This window comes from Onychostoma macrolepis, chromosome 04 (genome assembly GCF_012432095.1).
Source record: "Onychostoma macrolepis isolate SWU-2019 chromosome 04, ASM1243209v1, whole genome shotgun sequence".
NCBI lineage: Eukaryota > Metazoa > Chordata > Actinopteri > Cypriniformes > Cyprinidae > Onychostoma > Onychostoma macrolepis.
The window spans coordinates 26,284,396-26,303,574 of NC_081158.1; the positions used below are offsets into that span (position 1 = coordinate 26,284,396).

At 37.3% G+C, this 19,179-nt stretch overlaps 1 protein-coding gene across 2 annotated transcripts; it reads right to left on the reverse strand.

Moving 5' to 3' along the window:
• Positions 1-59: 59 nt before the first annotated feature.
• Positions 60-19,084, reverse strand: pphln1 (periphilin 1). 2 transcript variants are annotated; one of them, XM_058774409.1, is made up of 11 exons: positions 18,841-19,084; positions 17,918-17,966; positions 17,551-17,615; positions 17,220-17,429; positions 15,829-15,893; positions 11,577-11,708; positions 11,300-11,475; positions 10,315-10,350; positions 8,516-8,592; positions 6,450-6,584; positions 60-992 (listed from the first exon to the last, which is right to left on the reverse strand). In XM_058774409.1, coding segments are annotated over exons 2-11 (1,092 nt in total). In that variant the 5' UTR covers positions 17,919-17,966; positions 18,841-19,084; the 3' UTR covers positions 60-797. The 2 variants fall into 2 exon arrangements, with proteins under 2 accessions (XP_058630392.1, XP_058630391.1); XM_058774408.1 differs by having other exon boundaries at positions 15,829-15,896.
• Positions 19,085-19,179: the final 95 nt, after the last annotated feature.

Consider the following 19,179-nt stretch of genomic DNA (forward strand, 5'->3'; position numbering starts at 1 on the left):
ATTGGACCTTGATTTTTCTCATTTGTTCATAGGCTGCTTGAGAAAACTAAAAGATATGATTACTAAACATAGCAACTTTATTTAATTACAAACATGAAATCACAAAAGGGGTTTAAATCAAAAGGAAAAACATGCATTGTAGTAGGTTCAAGACGCTTTAATACTACACAAAGGAAAAACTACACAAATACTTGTGTTGGGTTTTCACATTATAGTGGCCGGAAATGTGATTTTAAAAAAATATGAAAATGCATTATTGTCAGCTGCACAGCTTAACAGTACTACAGATAGCAGCAATTTGCTGAACCCATAAAGATTACTTACCATAATTAATTCTCCAACTTTTCTCACTGGTTTGAATGTAAGTGAATTAATTGGCAACAACATAGAACCCTTTCAGTTTATACACAATTGATCCAAACAAACACCATCATCTAGTAAATCTTCTCAGTGGGTTAATAATCTCTATAGCTTCTGCAATTAATAAGGAATAGAGCAAACCCTCTTCTGGCACTGCTTTCCTTGTGTTTGCCATCTCATTTTTTTATTAATCTTAATGTTGAAATGTTACAAAAAGATTATACAACCTAGCATCGACTAGTGTCAATGGATGAACGGAACAGCATAAATGAAATACATAGAGATTTTTCTTGCCCCGTTGCAGACCAGGACGATTTCTTTTAGGTGGACACTCAGTACACTGGTCTTTACATAAACCATAAAAAAACAATGAAGGACTTGTGTACGTACAGAGGTGGGAAAAAACAAAACTGCTGGTTGAGTAAAATGGGGCCACCTTAGACAGCAGGTTCAGGCTGTCGTACCACCTCATCGAGTTCAGCAATGAAGTTTTTCAAGTCATCAAGGCATCGCTCACGGATCTCAATCAGGTTCTCTTTTAGTGGGTTCTGCAGGTGCTTTTCTAAGCTGGGTTCCTTAGCCACCAGCATCTTCACCACCATGCCAAACGTCTCACAGTCCTGACGATAGACCTATAAAACAGCCCAATGTTTGAAAATTATAAAGCAGTAATATTGTCCAACATGTACAATGTGCACACAAATGTCAATGTCAATGTCAATCCCCAATCTAGTTACTTAGACCTCATCAAACAAGGTTCCTTAAAGTGTGTTAAATGTGGCACTGTAAAATCTGATTTTCTTTTCCATTTGGTTTTCTAACCAACATAAAAACACATGCCTTGACAAGCTCAGACAACAATTTCTTAATGATAATAATTCATCCTGGAGCTCACAATAAGATTTTTTTCTGCTGTAATTCTCAGATATGTATCTACCCTGTTAACATTTTCATTGGCCTTGAAAAATAAACGAAAAGCAGCAAAGATGTCGCATTAATCTAACTGGAAACAATACACTCTACTCTGCTCTACTTTTATGGCAAATACATTGTGTTGTCAATCACGACACAGTCTCAAGACCCATCTCATAGAACAGACCATGAAAGCATCTTTAATCTAACTATTTCTGTTCACAGAAGACATAGGGAAGGAGAGCGGTTTTGTTGTGTATTTGGGAGAACATTCTGCCTTTCTGATCTGCCATCCAGACGATAGAACAAAGCCCCAAACCAAAACTCTCAGAGCTCAGTTATGTTTACTGTGGTTGGATAATCAAACACTTCTGGACATCAAAGCACTGCTTCAGACCCAGGGGAGTCTGCATAACTTCTGCAATTACCTTCACTCACACACAGCCCTCAGGATACGTAACCTATAGCTGGAGATCATATCTTGAAATTTACTCTACAATTTACATCAGGAGACTGTAACAAAACGATGGCACAGAGCAACACAATGCACCCAACCAAAACTGAAAGAAACTGATGGTTAAACATCTCACCAGTTTCCGACATGGCCCTGACATTACATAACCATATCTGGAAGTACTTAAAATATAACAGGAACTGATTAACTTTGGGCATAATTAAACGGAAAAAGACAACGCATATCTTCCATGGTTCCTGCTACCTGCCCCCACAAGTCTGGAAAAGAAATGTGGCCACCCAACTAAATGTGCTGACTAATAATTTTTGCAGTGAGCTCCTCATTAGTTTCTAACATAAGGGCTCTTTCCCATGGCTGAGTCAAGTTCTAGTAAAATGAGATCACCTGGTTCCAGGAATCACCGAGGCCCACACACAAAGCCCAGTGTTCTTGTGTGAGAACTGCCTCTAATAGTCATTAAGTCGAATAGGTTCAATGGGAAGACTCTAATAGTCAATTAGAACATTCCAGAATAGAATGGATAAATGATGTAGAAAGGAAGTACTCTGTAGCCTGAGGCTGCAGGTTAAGAGAGACTGCAGTTAAATAGTCAATCTGTGTGACTGTTTAAATTGCATTAACGCTCTGCCAATTAACCTGGTTGCTGGAGCCTTGTAGCCTACGTGCTATTTTTAAAAAACAGGTTGAAAATAATGTTAGTTATAAATTTAGATCAGTACTATATACTAAAATAAAGAGTTTAAACTAGTAGTAATATGGTAGCAGTAGCACTGCTTGCCTTTGCAAAACTTGCCGGCACAGTGATGAGTTGTGTGTGGTTTCCAGACATTACGTAGTTGCTAAGGTGTTTTGAAAGGTTTTTAGGTGGCTGTTTACTGGCCCAAGCCAATAGAGTGTGTCTAAAGGCAAAACCACATTAAATTTTTGCAGACAAAAAAGTCCATTGTTCACAGTCAATATGCACACTTGAATCTGAAGTCACTGTTTGTTGATGTAGTGAGTTTGCGTGAATCTGCATGGGTAATTTCGCAAATCACACAGATTCCTATTAAATGAACTGGATTTTACCTGTTAAAATTTTTGTGAACAACAGTAAATGTGACCTGATATTTTTCTCTTTTTTTTCTGCCAGGTGTAAAATCATAAGTCAAATATGTGACCCTGGACCACAAAACCAGTCTGAAGTGTCAATTTTTCAAAACTGAGATTTATACATCATCTGAAAGCTGAATAAATAAGCTTTCCATTCCATTGTTAGGATCAGACAATATTTGGCCGAGATACAACTATTTGAAAATCTGGAATCTGAGGGTGCAAAAAAAAAAAAAAAAAAATCTAAATATTGAGAAAATCGTCCTTTAAAATTGTCCAAATGAATTCTTAGAAATGCATATTACTAATCAAAATGATATTTTGATATATTTACAGTAGTAAATTTACAAAATATTTTCATGGAATATGATCTTTACTTAATATACTAATAATTTTTGGCATGAAAGAAAAATCTACAATTTTGACCCATACAGTGTATTTTTGGCTATTGCTACAAATATACCCCAGCGACTCAAGACTGGTTTTGTGGTCCAGGGTCACATGAGTTACAGATCCTGGCCCTGCAAGAGAAAGTCGGTACACAAGATTCCCATAAATATCTGATATAACTGAGAGCCCATGTGGGTGTTAACTCTCTGTGTGGCCAAGAATTAAATTCAAATTAGATAAGAAGAGGGGGTTATGGTATCGCAATGTCATCTGAGTACAGTAGAAAATACGCCTTGGTACACAAACCACTATTAAACTCAGTAAGTAGGGATGATCTCAAGCAAAGGTTAACAAGTTCCGAAAGATCACTATTTTTAAAGCAAATTTATTCTATTTGCTACTATTTTTCTGCTGCTTTGTAATGATTAAATTAAAATAATATAATTTGTGATTCTAATACATATTGCTATGCTGTCCTTTTATGAGATAACCTTGAACATACAAAGCCACACTGAGATTAAATAATTCATTACAATGCCAAGAATGCTGGGAAGCGATTTCCTCGAGCATGCTCTACTTCCAGACTTCTTATGAACTCCACCCGTTACCCAATCAAACAGGAAAGCTGAACAGGACCTAGAGAGTGTGTGTGTGTTCTTGTTCAGCCTTTCATGTGTCATTTTTGTACTGTGGGAGGCTGATTCCTGATTCTGGGTAAAGATAGCAGAGAATTATTCAGGAAGGGTGGGAAAGACAAGGAGGGAAAAGTGGGAAAGTATCTATACACTAATAACTTTCAAAGTGGTTCAGCAAAAGTTCAGTTCTAGTTGTGCAAGACCAAAGTTACGTTTATTATATAAAAGCTTTGACTATAACGTTTTGGCGTGTGAAATTTCAATACATTCAGCTGTATGGCCAACAATATGGTTAAAAGTAAAAGTAACAGAACTTCTGCAATGAAACTGCTTGTGAATTGAATTGTCAAGAAATTTACTGTACATACATTAGCAGATGCCCCCAAGCATATGGACTAAAAACCACAAAGCACTAATTTACAGTCCTAAATAATTGATAAGGATGCATAATCACCTTAATATAGTATACCCTAATGCCTGTGTTCTGGAACAGGAGCATAGAAAACTTAAGCATAGCAAAACATCATGTAAGGGTAATGGTCTTTGGGGGTAACTGTGCATCAGTCTATTATTTTATTTGATCTGACATTTTCAGATCAGAAACATCAAACGCGATTAAAAGAACGAAGGAATCAAACATCCCTGATGGACCTCAAAAGCCTTGCTTCAGACCCAGATTAAGCCTCACCGTGGACTGCAGAACTATCACAACAAAGATGCCCTACTTACAGTACTTTAGCAGTAAGGAATTCAGTCTCGTTAGAATCACACGGGCTCATCTGTAAAATAAACGTCTTGCTGGTCAAAACAAAACAATCGAGAGCCAACTAGATTCCTCTTTGAGCATGACTTGATCTGAACTTGTTTAAAGTATATGCTCTCTGCCAAGATGAAACATAACTAATAAAAAAAGAAAGAAAAAAAGACGACCATAAGACTGAACAGATAAAAACAAAAAAACAAAACAAAGTTTAACCATAAATTATACTACTTTGGTGTAACAATTTAAAAAAAATCATACTGGTCGGCCTTTTCCATTTAATTGGTCCCCATGTGGATGAGGCTTTCACGCTGCAAAATGGATGCAAAAGTACCATAAAGAATCAAAAGTGGTCCATGACTATACTTCAAGGTTTTGGAAGCCATATGATAGCGCTTGTTAGAAACAAACTGAACTTGAATTCATTTTTTTACTGAATTTTCCTCAGTAAACCATTAAATGTTGTGAACAGATCACTGAACCAGTGTTGAACTCAAGAACCAGATCAGTCCAACTCATGAATTAATGATTCAGATAAGTTGAGTGCAGAAAACAGAAAAGATTAAACAATGTCTAATCACATAAACACTCATGTTTGAATCAAGGAGATCAATGGTTTTCTTGCTTGTACGCCATCATATGGTTTCAGAAGACATGGAAACGAGCTCAAGAGTCGTACAGACCATTTTTATGATGCTTTGACATTTAAAACATTCGAGTTTGTTATTATCAACTCAATGTTATTGCATGGAAAAGAGCAACTGGCACATTATTCAAAATTTCTACTTTTATGTCCCACGCCCCCTTTAGATGTATATTGTTCAAGTGTATATAAACCAAAAAACGTGCTGTATAGTGCATGCCAGCTAAATGTTTGTTGGAAAAAGGTAAAGTGCAGAATGTAGAGATGGCTAGACCAGATTGAAGGAGAAGCTAAACATCTGGCGGACACTTAAACAGAAACAACACACACACTTTGTGAAACAACAGGCTTTGGCCTGAAAGGCATCCACACACTGTCACTGAAATATGTGCGTTCAGGGCAAATCAAAACACACTTCGACTTCCACTTCAAAAGAAGTGCAGAAAAAAATCTAATCCTGAACAAATTACAGAAATGTAGATCTGTCAGTCATTTAAGCAGGAAAAAATGCTTAAGTGATCGGGAATACAAAGAGCTATTCAATCACTAAAACTGATTCAAAGGGCTTCCTGTGAATTAAGAGGAAAGCTTAGCCATACATAGAAAAATCAGATTTGTTTTCGATATGTAAATAACCCAATAAAGCTCAAGGTTGGGTCAAAAGCCTACAGTTAAAATTGTGCATCGTCAGCAGCTATTGAGCCAAAGGCTTGTGCTCAATAGGAGGGCTGGCGCACAACTCCTCCGGGATCCCATCTTTCATTTAATAGGGCCAGTAAAGAGGAAGAGGAGAGAGCAGGAACTTTATCATGATCGTTCTGAACAAGCTGAGACAGTGGGTGTTTTACCTTTGCATCTCCTTAGTAAATGTGATGACCAACAAGAAAGGAAAAAGACAAAATGCATGCAAGTGGTAGTGCTCAAAAGTATTCAAAATGCTCTTTTAAATGATGTTGTTGAACATAATAAATGTAATCTTTCGATGCATTAAATAACCTAAAATGTAAATAGGTAGCTTTCTGGCAACCCTATTAATAATATACAGCATCCTGAACAGGAGGCATTAAAACAAATGTGTGGCCATTTAAAACAAAAATGGCAACCACACTTTTCCCAACTATTTTAAACACTCTCAGACCTATGAAAACAAAAGCTCAAAAGTGACTGGGGCGTTTCTCAAACCTTCTCAATTTCCCGAGCCTTGGCAGCAATAGCTTGAGCTCGTCGCTCTTGAAAGTCGTCCATGACGGAGGAAGCTTCATCTACGGTGGGTGGAACTTCATCTGTGGGCCCTTCCACCGTTGTTGTCATCTCCTCCTGCAGTACACAGGACAAGTTGCTTTTAAAGGCTAGATTAATCCAGAAACATGTTCAGAGTAAAACACCCCAACAAATGCTGGAAAGCAACATTCAGGAAAGTCCTGTTTTCTCCAAAACAAAAAACAGGCAAAGCAGAGCAACGTCATTGTATGACAGAATGGAAACAAGTCAGAAAAAAAGTCTAACAAGTTGGCTCTGTCTATAGCTCAAGATCTACGACTTGGACCTGAAGCTACTTTTTGTCTCAAAAAATGAAATCTCCAACACTAATTAACCAAAATCAAACTAATAACAATCATTTGATCGAAGTAGGGATATAAATATATTTAAGACAAGACCTGCAAAGGCATTACAAACAAATATAAGCCCACCAAAACAAAATCATCTGTTCTTTGTACTTCAAACAATGAATCCCCAAAACAAGTGTGTTTGTTGAACTTAAGAGACCGCCTATCAGGCCGAGTTTACACTGGCAAAGCCTTTTCATCTAAGGCACAAGGTTATGGCTTATGCCCCATGAACAGAGCTATGGAAGAAGATCAAAGGCTGAAGGACTGAGACATCCACCAACCAGAAACAACTTTCATCTGTACATGGTTCAGAGGTGAATCCAAGTGATCAAACAAAAGAAACTCACACAGTTCTTTAATAAGGCATTTCATGTCGTGTTGGCTTGAAACTGAAGCTTGATTCAAGCATTCTTGAATCAAAATACTGATTGAGTACTGGGACAAAACAAAAAACAACTGCAAATTTTTTAAAAGTTATTTGTAGATGTAATCGTATATGTTTGGGTGCAACCTCCCACTTTTGTTTCATCAAAATATGTTTTTCCTCTCCTATCACTCAATAACAATGTTAAATATCTATCAGTTTATATATTAAAAATTTATATATTCATAATTTTATGAATATTATAAACTGTAATATTTTATTATAGTTTTTTATTATACAAATAATATTTTATAATTTATAATAGATATATTTATTATTAAAAAAAACGTAATATTTTTAATAAGGATTTTAGAAATATTTTTGCACATCACGCATTCACAATACACCGTTTAATTTTTCTGGTGTTGCTAAGTATTTATTCTACCTACTTAAAACGATGAAAATATCTGAACAATTTCTTTACAATTTGGGTAACAGAGCTGAGATATTTCATTTGTGACACTTAAAATGCACACACAATTACCTATTATTAAATTATTACAAAACAAAAACTTAAAACTACAAGCTTTTTAAGTAAGGAAAGCCAATGTCTAAAGAACTAGTTTGCATTACAAATAAAAGAATAAAATATTCACAGAGGGGAGTAACATTTATTATTTTCTTTTTTCTTTTATTAATTTTATTTTATTTTATTTTTTGAGAAAAACAAAAATCAGTAAAAATTCTGTTCACCTAAACACAAAAAAGGAAAAAGAAGAGAGTACATGAGAGAAACAGTTAAACAAAATTATTTTAGGCTCTCAGTGCTCCCTAGAGTATGTCCAGAGTGCTCTGAGCCTCCGATAAGATCTTGTGATAAAGCCGAGAGTTGAGCTAATGGATTTCTCCCCCTTTTTTTAGCCTTGCTGCGGCCTGGGTGGCCCAATGATGTCCATGACTCTCCTTCAGCGACCCGCCGTGTTTTGTGTCAGAACCGTGCTTACAGTCTGAATAAACACGACACGGGCCGCTTGCCTTTCATAAGCCAAACAGGACCCTTTAAAAGCCATCATATGGGAGAGAGGAAAGCGCAAGCAAACAGCTTTTCAAAAAGAAGGAAAAAATCTCCAGTCACTGCTTTGCGTTTTTTCACCATCAGCTGAAATTGCTGGCATGTCACACTTATTATTATTTTAGTGGATGAAAGGGAGTGTTCTGGTAAGCACATCTGTTTGGGAGCTGTGTGCTTGTGTGTGTGTGTGTGAGCGACTCACCTTAGTGGCTGATACGGAGCTATGGGGCGAACCGTCTCGTGATGCACTCACGGAGGGGCCGGGGGGCCTTTCCCTGTCTGTAGAAGATGAAAGACTGGGATCAGAACATAAGAAACAAAGCATCTGTTGTAGGACGCAAGCCAACAATGCAGCTATAGTTTGGACGTGGATCAACATCCCCCAGAAAGCCACGGAATATGGCCTTGCTTGACTCATTTGGTGCCATAATCGTTTTCACATGCTGGAACGGATCCTGCTCACTTTCCGAACATCCAGCTGGCGTGCAGAACCAGGTGGTTCCCTCGCTGCCGATCAGGGCTCTTCCCTGCAGGCAAACCGCAGCCAGGTGCCTGCAGTGTCACCCTGTGACCCTCTCCGTGTGAGCAGTGGGCTCAACACCTACGGATTCTTTCGGCGAGAGATGAAGGAATGCTCGCTAAATTGATTTGGAGCGGAGAGAAGTCTATAACCAGAAGTTATGTTTAGATTTACACAGATTTAAGATTCCAATCTAAATCTCCTTGCGACGTTTGCATGCACATCAAACATCTGGCAAAGAAAAGTAAAAAGGGAACGGATGAAAGCTAGAGAAAAAGGAAAGGTTTAGCAATCAGACACACTCCTGTGGACTTTTTACGATCCCCGGCCAAAGGAAGTGAGAGGAAAGCAGACAAACAAAACGAGGCTCTACGATGGTGCGATTAGCAACGCTTTCTCTCAAGTTACTGTGACTGCGGGCTGACCTTTAACTTATAAAGCAAAGCGAAACAAAATCTCCTTGTGTGTGAGCCATAAACTTTCTTTATCAGGATTTCAGAGGAATATGATTTTTCTTCACGTTTTGGTTTCCAAAATATTCATTAAAAAAATAAAATAAAATAAGAATAGTACCCTGGTGACTGAATGCTTAGGCACACTACCAATCAAATGTTTGGGCAGTTTTTTTGTTTTTTTTTTGTGAAAGAAGTTAACCAGCCAACAAGTTTTAACCAGCAAGGATGGATTAAATTCATCAAATAAGAAAGTAAAGACATTTATAATGTTACAAACGATTGCTATTTTAAATAAATATCACTCTTTTGAACTTTATATTCAAATAATCAGGTGTACCAGTTTACACAAAAACATTGAGCAGCACAACTGTTTTCAATGTTGATAATATTAAGAAAAGTTTCTTCTAACAGAGCATATCAGAATGATTTCTGAAAGATCATGTGTTAATGAAGACTGGAGTAACAGCTGCTGAAAATCCAGCTTTACCATCACAGGAATAAATTACATTTTAAAATAAGATAAAACATGTATTTCATATAGTAAAAATATTACACAATATTACTTTTTTACTGCATTTTTCATCAAATAAACACAGCCTTGGTGCACATAAGAGACTTAAAAAAAACTTTAATAATTTTACCAACCCCAAACTTTTTGACAGTACTATTATCTGCAACTTTGGAAAGTAGCCAACTTTATTTATTTATTTGGAAAGTAGCCATGAAATTATTGGAAAAATACAGTCAACCAATCATTATTGCAAAATAAACCATATCAAGATACAAGATACTTAAACTAGTTTCCGATACAAGACCACAATGTTGTGTTTATTATTATCCAGTGATATGTCTGCCTGTACGTTATCCAGTAAAACAGATTGTTTCATTTTTCTCCATGAGTTCCATGTTAATTTGTTTTACCACTAAATGACCATTTTTCAAAATGCAATTCATGCGGGCTTTCTGATGCATAATAAATATGACCAGATAATCTACATGCCACCAAAATGACAATGTTTTACTCACCAGGTCCCCTGCCTGGCACTAAAGGCTCCTCAAATCCTGAAAAAACACAGGAAAACATTTTTTGTACATGATCATCAAAAAACAACACAAACCCCTCCCAAAAAACAGTACAAATACTGTATTTTTTAGTTAGCAATAATTCAGGTGTTTTTGATGCATTTCTTTGATCAGTATTAGAGGTTAGATCATATGATCTCATGCAAGCCTGCTCCATCTTTTCTCAGCAGCATAATCTAGGGATGCTCACTTGGGGTATGTCAATCCAAACACATGCATCCAATACTGGCTACTCGAAACATTGCTCTGGAGCTCATTACTGAGGATGTCATTATAGTAACAGAGAACAGCGAAACAAACACAGATGGGAGTCTTTAATAGGACAGGCTTTGAGTGACATCATCTGTGATCGGAGGTCTGCGGTGGACGCTTGGGTACAGTCATGTCCAAGCCTGTCTATTTTCAAACACAACGACTCTAATCAAACCTGTCTGGGAAGCATTTAGGACGTTTATCTAGTTTATATGAGAAATGAAGCAACCAGGGAAGGTCTTTCCACTCTGCAGCTGGGCGTATTAAAACGTGTTTGCGTGCAAATTAGTCAAGAAAGCCCTTAAATCAATCAACAGGCTTTTACATGTTTCAAATAGTCCACGTCAGGTCAAAGACTACACTTCAAGCTGTGCACTGACCCTTTGTACGGTCTAGAGTCTGTGTGTGTGGGAGATCCCGCCAATGAGATTTCTCCAAGTGAAATGCAGAGAGGTTTGGCAGACTGTCTATACCTGCGAACACCGCTGGCATTAAACAATGTTGAGTTTGAAATGTTGGGGTCATAAACTCCATCATGCATTTTTATACGTGTGTATAATAAGTATATACACTTCCATTCTAACCCCAAAATTTTGAACAGTAGTGTATATAAATCAAAACCAAAGAAACACTAAGTAGTGATTGAACAGGCATTTTGACTGAAGATTTTTCATACTTTTCCCCTGCTGAGGCGGGAAAGGATGCACTTTGCCCCGCTCTGGTGAGTAGCTGCGGCTGCTTATGCTGGACCCCGACCGACTGTGAGGGGAAGGTGGGACGTCCCGCCGAGCTGGAGAGCGTTCACGTACGGGAGGGAACGGTGCCTTTCTTCTCAAGTTGTCCCGCTCCTCCCTGTGAGAGAGATGGGCACAGATACGCAAAGTTTTCTTGAGTATCTGTTCCCTAGTAGAATAACATGGGGCATTTTACTTTTAATGTATCTGAATACAAACCCCCGGTCCAGGTTCATTATGGCCTGCATGAGGGTGTCGTCTCCTGCATCAGGGGCTATTGTAGACCTGGGCGGAGGAGGGTGAGCACCCAGGACTCGAGTATTCGGAGGAGGACCTGCACGATTGCTCGGTCTGAGGCAGGAAAAGAAAAATAAGACAAACAATTGCATTCACATTATGGATAAGAAATATTACGCATACTTTTTTTCTCATTAAACATAAAAAAAAAAAAAAAAACACTAAACCAAAAAAAGAAAATTAAGATAGCAAAAAAAGTCAAAATCAAATTTAGCTTTGCAATCACAGGTATAAATTACATTCAAAAATATATTAAAACATTAAAATACTAAACCAAAACAAAAAAAGTTCAGTTAGCAAAGAAAAGTAAAATAAAATAAAATAAAAATAATAATAATAATAACAACAACAACAATAACAATTAATTAACTAAGAAAAAAATAAAACATTAAAAATCATTTTCAGCTTTGCAATTACAGGAAAGAAATGGCATTTTAAAATATATTAAAACATGTAAAAAAAATTTTTAACATACTACACCAAAACAAAAAATTCAGTTAGCAAAAGAAAAAAAGAAAAAAGGGAACTATACCAAAACTGACAAAATCACAGCAAAAATAGCTGAAAATATGCCAAATAAGTAAAAATCAAAGTATGTGTGATTTAAATAGTTGTCCACTGTCCTCTGACAGGTTAAGAAGGGGGTTAAAAGGGGGACAATCTGTTAATCTTAAGACACTTGTTTATATGAACCATGGCCTGTAGGGTCAGATGCTGAGTGTATTGAGATGAAGGGTCAAGGGAGAGGAGACGAGGTATTTCCACCGGCCTCAGGACTGTGACGGTCATTTCAATTGATCATCTTTTCATATGTATCATACACACTTTCATAACACATATGACTGACTTTCTTATGGAAGATAATATTTTGAAGGATGTTTTAATTGTTTTTGTCCATATTATGAAAGTCAGTAAGGTTCAAAACAACACGGGACCCCATTTTATAATTTTTTGAATTTTCTTTTTGAGTGAACCATCCCTTTAAGTGCTGACAGACTTTTAAAGGTGCCATAGAATGCACTGATACAATATTTTAAATTGTTCTCTGATATCTACATGGAAGGTATGTGGCTTAGGAATGGGCAAAAATTCTCCTGAAACTGTTTTACATGTGCATTTACAACCCTAGGATTTCTCCCTAGAATGAAATGGTCTGTTATTGGCTTATTTGGAAGGGTCGTGAATAATAATGGTGAGCTCTGCTCTGATTGGCTGTTTCACAGTGCGGCTCAATGTTGAGCTCTGCTCTGATTGGCTGTTTCACAGTGTGGGTCATTTCAGTAGCTCACAGGAAGGAAACAAAGGGAGGAAATACATATTTCAATACTTTCTCTCGCAGTTATATCGCCAGGTAATTATACTGTATATAAAATGCGGGCATCAGGGAGCCGCTATTAATATGCAGGGCACTGAAACTGCTTCCAAATGCACGATTGCTTTTTACTTTCGCTTTCAAGATTGCACGAACTCCGTTTATACTATGGAGCGGTAGTACTTACAACATATTTTACAAGATCAGATGCTTGTCGGTGGTGCTCAGGATCTGTAAATCATTCGCCATCATCCTCAGTCATCTCTCCTTACTCTGTTTATGTGGTAAGTGAAATCTTATGTACTGCAATGTAACAGGCTACAGCTAGCAAGGAGCTAACGATGTCCCTTTAGTGTCTCACGTTATTTTAGTAGAACGCGTTATTTGCTTTACGTGCCTTTCTGAATACAGACACCAACCCATCCCTGCACTTCACAACCCCTGCACAGCCTGGAACATAACATTTATTTTCATGATCTGCCATTTTCGCTGTTGTCCTCGCGTGTTTCTTCACAATACCTGCAAAACTTCTGATGGTTCGGCTGGAGGCTGGCCTAGAACATGGGTGGGTATATGCAAATGTCAGGGGAGTAACTATTAGTGATCCCGACTGTTACGTCACAGTCGGTGTTATGTTCTGATTCGCCTATTTTTCAGTGGTCTTTTTTATTCACGAGATTTACATAAGGAGGAAACAATGGTGTTTGAGGCTCACTGTATGTCATTTCCATGTACAGAATTGTTATTTTTCAACTACGCCAAGGTAAATACAGTTTTCCATTCTATGGCACCTTTAAGGGTCAATAAATATTCAGAAATGCATGGTCAGTTATGATTTAGTAATGTCCTTAAAGACTTATTTAAAACCTGTTGGTTATGCTGGACACCCTCGCCCCTGATGACACAGAGGAGATTCTCTTAAACTAGTTTCCACACTAGGCTCTGCTTCATTTAAGACTTTACCTATTTGTGCAAGGACCAAGCCAGAGGCTTCACATCCTGCTTGTAAAAAGCAACTCAATATAAACTGCACAAAGAGGAGGGCAAAATGAGGCTTGTAAAAAGTTGCAGCGCTGCCTAACAGAGCAGCACCACAGCTTTGCCGAGTCTGCCCGCAACCAAGACATTCATTAACACACATCTGTTCTAGCGGCAGTAAAACCCCCTTCAGTTTACTCTGCTCCCCCTCGACTCGCTTTCCCTACCAGGACCCTCCGGTCGCGCAGGCCGATTACGTGCCACTTATACAGCCTGCCGCACAGGCGAGAGGGAGGACGTAAAAGAATCACAGGCACCTGGTCCGAGTGACCCTGGCCTGAACCCCAGCCAGGTTCCCCTCTCACAAACACGCACGACAATGTGTCCGCACACAGTGACCTCGCAAAACTTTAATGACCCTCACATCTGTTTGAAGTGCAGGTGACCCTGTCTGCCCTGGACTAACAGAGCAAATTACCACATGTCTGTCTTTACTGCCAATATGAAGCCAGGATATTACCCCAAGCCAAAAAAAGGTTAACCTCTCACTACCAATCACGACAGATTAAAGCATTGAAAAAGTCAAAACAGGCACTTTAAAGCATGTTTGACATGCATGATTATTCGAATTAGCGAGAAAATGCTTTATAAAACCATATAAAGGACATTCTGCAAAACTGAATCTTGGGAATGTCTGATTTTAATAAAATGAGGCTTAAACAAGCATGATTCACTGTCTAATTTCTAATTACGAAAGCGCCACCAAGTGGTAAGAATGGGCCAAAAACTACTACTCTCTCTCTCTCTCACACACACACAAAGGTCAGCTTTCCTTGTAGGGACTCTCCATAGGCGTAATGGTTTTTATACTGAAACACATTCTGTATGATTTATAAGCTTTTGTACCCATGAGGACCTCAATTTAGGTCCCCATTGTGACACGAGTCCCCATGAGTGTGTATTCAGCTTTAAGTCCCCACCAGGAGATAGATAGATAGATAGATAGATAGATAGATAGATAGATACGCACACATAATTTTTCAGTGTATGAAGAATTCTGAATTCTTTGTAAATGTATTCTATTTCTACTTCAAGCAAAACACCGCTTTCTTGTAAACTCTTTCTGTGACAATTTTAACCAATTAAGAAAACAATGATGTCACAATTGAAAAGTTTTTAATGCTTCTTAGTAGGGGTGTACCAACACAAAGTTCATTTGGCTGCACTCCATTCCTGCTGCGAACTGTTGCATTTAATTACCAGAGAGGCAGATTAAGAGATAGGGAAAACCACTGGGAAGCTTACTGTGCTCATCCACTTGGCAGAGTGACTGTCTGTGGGTATTTCCATGGGAGCTGAACCACAAAAACCAAACAGAGAATGTAGGACAACTCAGTTTGATTTATGCTCCTTATTAAGAAACTTCACTTTGTTTCTTGGCTTCCTTTCGTCTCTTACTCAAAGTATAAAAACAAAGCATTATAGCTGGAGGGAATGCAGCTTGTTTTCAGAAGGAACAGTTCTGCCATCTGCTGGGGAAATTACATGTGCTTCAATGGACATGTCCACCCTTGACCCTGTTGCCTTCACACATTGTATGAAGATCCCAAAATGATCAGAAATAAATAAAGGGGAGTGTAAAGGGGATCCAAAGTGTTTTTAAGGCCACTCAAACCATGTTTTGAGGTTATCTGAAATGCATGTGACCACTTTGCATTTGTAACTTTTGCTAAATCTAATCTGACTACAAGAATACAAGAGTGAGTATTTCCACTATTTCCAAAGAGTAGAGAGAGAAAAGATGGCTTAATTTATTCAGAATACGGCCATTACAAATGTAGAAATACATATTTTCCTTTGTAACATTTTGAAGTTATGAAATACCTGAAGTCCATTTGGCGTCCACCATGCGGCTCCTCTCTCGGCCCTCTGTAGTATGGGAAATCTTCCTGCTAAAATGCAAAACAAAGTTATATGATGAGGAATTGAGATATATAATTGCAATTGTTTTCCATATCAGATCTTTTTTTTTCCCCCTTCTTTTTTTTTTTTAAACCGAATTCAAAACACTTCAAGGAGTGTACATATATAGTTTTATACCTATAACAAACATACCTATAACTAACACAAATAACAAACAAAAAGTCAGGCAGATGCAGTTTTACACATTAACTATACATTAAAGCTGCAGTCTGTAAATCTTGCCTCTTTGTCACCATCTCTGTTTGAAAACCTGGAATTGCAGCGGTGTGCGGAATTATCTTGCTTGCGTGGGCTGTACCCCGGCACGGCTTCAGCGCGGATGAATCTAATGTTTTGAGTTGAATGTGTGGCTGTCAGTCACTGCACCGGTGTGGATGTTTACTGTACTTCACAATCACAGATTCTAGCCTATGTCTTGGAATATATGACCAAAATAAGAATTTTCACCATATATTGCCATTTGAACAAGTAACAAGTCTTACACGTTTGTTCTGACCAACTGAGGAAAAAATCATTACCATAAATCGTGCTACCAACGGTAATTAAATGTAAAAGATCAGTTAGCTCACATCACATCTAACCGTGCAAAGTATTATTATACTTTATTATCAAATTATTAATGTTAACAACATCAGCATTGCGTGACTATAAGTATAGTATGTATTAGGGTGTAGATTTCGATTTCTGTACAGTCTAATATATAATTGTCATACCATTCGAATTTCATATTCAGAAATTATTTTAATCCAAAAAGCAAAATATGCTCCCTTCGAACTGGTTTTCTTTAAAATACAAATCTTGTGTAATCCCAGGCTATCTGTAATCAGAAGCACATTTAAAACTGGAATATAGTTTAATTTCATTCACATGTGTTTCATAAACACATAATCCTTTCTGGATTACAATCCGCCATCAAAATGATGCATTTAATTATTCCAGCTGCTGTGAGAAAAGGCTATAAACGATCCGTCACCTGCAGGATAGACGGGACAACTTCTTTATGTTTACAGACGTGACGTAATGACGCAGTGCCATGTTCGAATTTCTCGCGAAAACCTACCCGTATCACTCAAATTAGAAAACATTATTATAAGCTAACCGTTGTGAATCGGGCTAAAGTAAGGTGATAGTTTTGAACACTGGCTGGTTATGTACTTGCTCAAATATTGATTTCGGATCATTTTTAACCAAAAAAGGTTACGGACTGCAGCTTTAAAAAAGAAAACAATCAACTAAAATAAATAAAATTAGAAGAAGAAAAAAAACGACCATATCTGATCTTTAATACTTACCCTTCGCCCGGGTGGCCCACCCCTGTGCTCATTTGGAAATGAGTGATGGCTGTCTCCATGATAACCTCTCTGATCCTCTCCATGGTAGTTGCGAGGAGCACCGTTTGGGTAAAACCGAGGGCCATCGTATTCAAAACCCCGGCCGTAGTCCTCGTCTGGCCGGCCGAAGGGTGGTCTCCTGTCCCCTTGAGCTTCTCTTGGATAAGGACCCTGGAAGATCAAAAAAAGCTCAAGCACAGCCATTTGTCTAACAGCATAAACCAAATATCTGATCACTAGACCCCCCCAAAAATTATAAAAAATAAAATAAAATAAATAAATAAGAGTTTACCACTCTTCCTGCTTGAAACCGTTCCTCATAAATATCTCTAAGATTTCGATCTCTCCTAAAAGCCACTGAGATATAAAAACATGGACAGAGATGACATATTAAGCTTTAAACCTCAGTAACCATATGGCACTTACACATGAATTATTACATCAAAAGAAATTAAATTAAAACAAAATCATGACAACTATCGAAACAATAAATAACTCCATAAATATTGCATAACACTGACAAAAAATATTTAATATAAATGACAGTGATATCGTATTACATTTTAATCATATTTACATTTAAAAATAATAAACATTTCAAAATATTTATACAATTTTAATCCGTTTTTAAATCTAGCATATTTCTCTAAATGACTTACTTTTAGTGTCTGAAAGGAAAGCAGATGTCTTCAGTTGTATGATGGTTATCTATGAACAAATGAGAGGTTAATGAAAGAGAAATGGGGATGTACCAATTCCTACAGCTGGCAGATTATCATTTATGGCCCATAACCATTCATTATTGCTGATAAATGCAGTTTTGTGTTCACAATAACTGAAGTAAACGCATTCACACAATAACTGAAAAGTAAAAGGCTTTTCACATTTTATTGTATCATTGAAAATGCTACTATTTAGTACTTCTGACTAATAATAAACTGTTAAAAATATTTGTGGCTAGAGGGCGTTGTTAGGCACAACCCCTTTTTCAAGACTATTTACAATACGCGACCTTATTGCTTTTACAAAACAGTTGCTAATAAGAGCACAAATTGTTTTAAAATATTGTAAGCAAGTCAGTCTAATACAGTTCCTAACGTAACAGAATGTTGCTTTACAAAAAACAAACAAACAATCCCACATGAGTGAAGCGCAGTGACAACAGCTCGCGCCAACATTATGCTGGATTGACCAATCAGTACCCAGAACTAAACTAGGCGTTTTATAATTTAACTGAAATAATATGGTTTTGTCTTTTATTATATTATCATCTACTTTCAGTATTGTACTTATTAGACTGATACGTTAAAACGCTCACTGTAGTCGAAACTTTATATATTTTTATATCACAGATGTGCAAGAACCTTTGATTACATTTCAGCGTTGTTTATACTAAATTCACAATCAACGAGGAATCAACTCCCGTTTATATTGATTTATGCTTTACCCATATGTGTGCATCTCCAGTCAACAAACTAATATTTATGATAAACTAATTTAAACCAGACGCAGTAATATCGTCTTTTACCAGTGCATGCATACGGAGAACACATGCGTAACCCCAAAACAAGCGTTTACATACCGTTTACATTCGTTGCTTGACACACCTCCTGTCAATTTAACATTTTTGTCTTTTGTAGCCAATTAACTTTTGTTAAACAATAATATTTTGAGACGAAACGTGGCGAAATGCTCAGCCAGTTGCTAAACACACAGCCACAGCCACAATCAAAAATACAATGTTTCCGGGTTTAAACTAAAAAAAATTTCAAAATAAAGCCCCACAATCCTAGTAAAATAACTGTAAAAAAATAATTTTGAGGCTAGTATTCTCCGTATTTTAATTTTAAGACCTTTACATGAGTCCCTTTGATTTATGTAAGTAGCAATTAATTTTGTGGATTTGTTTTGTGACAGAGGG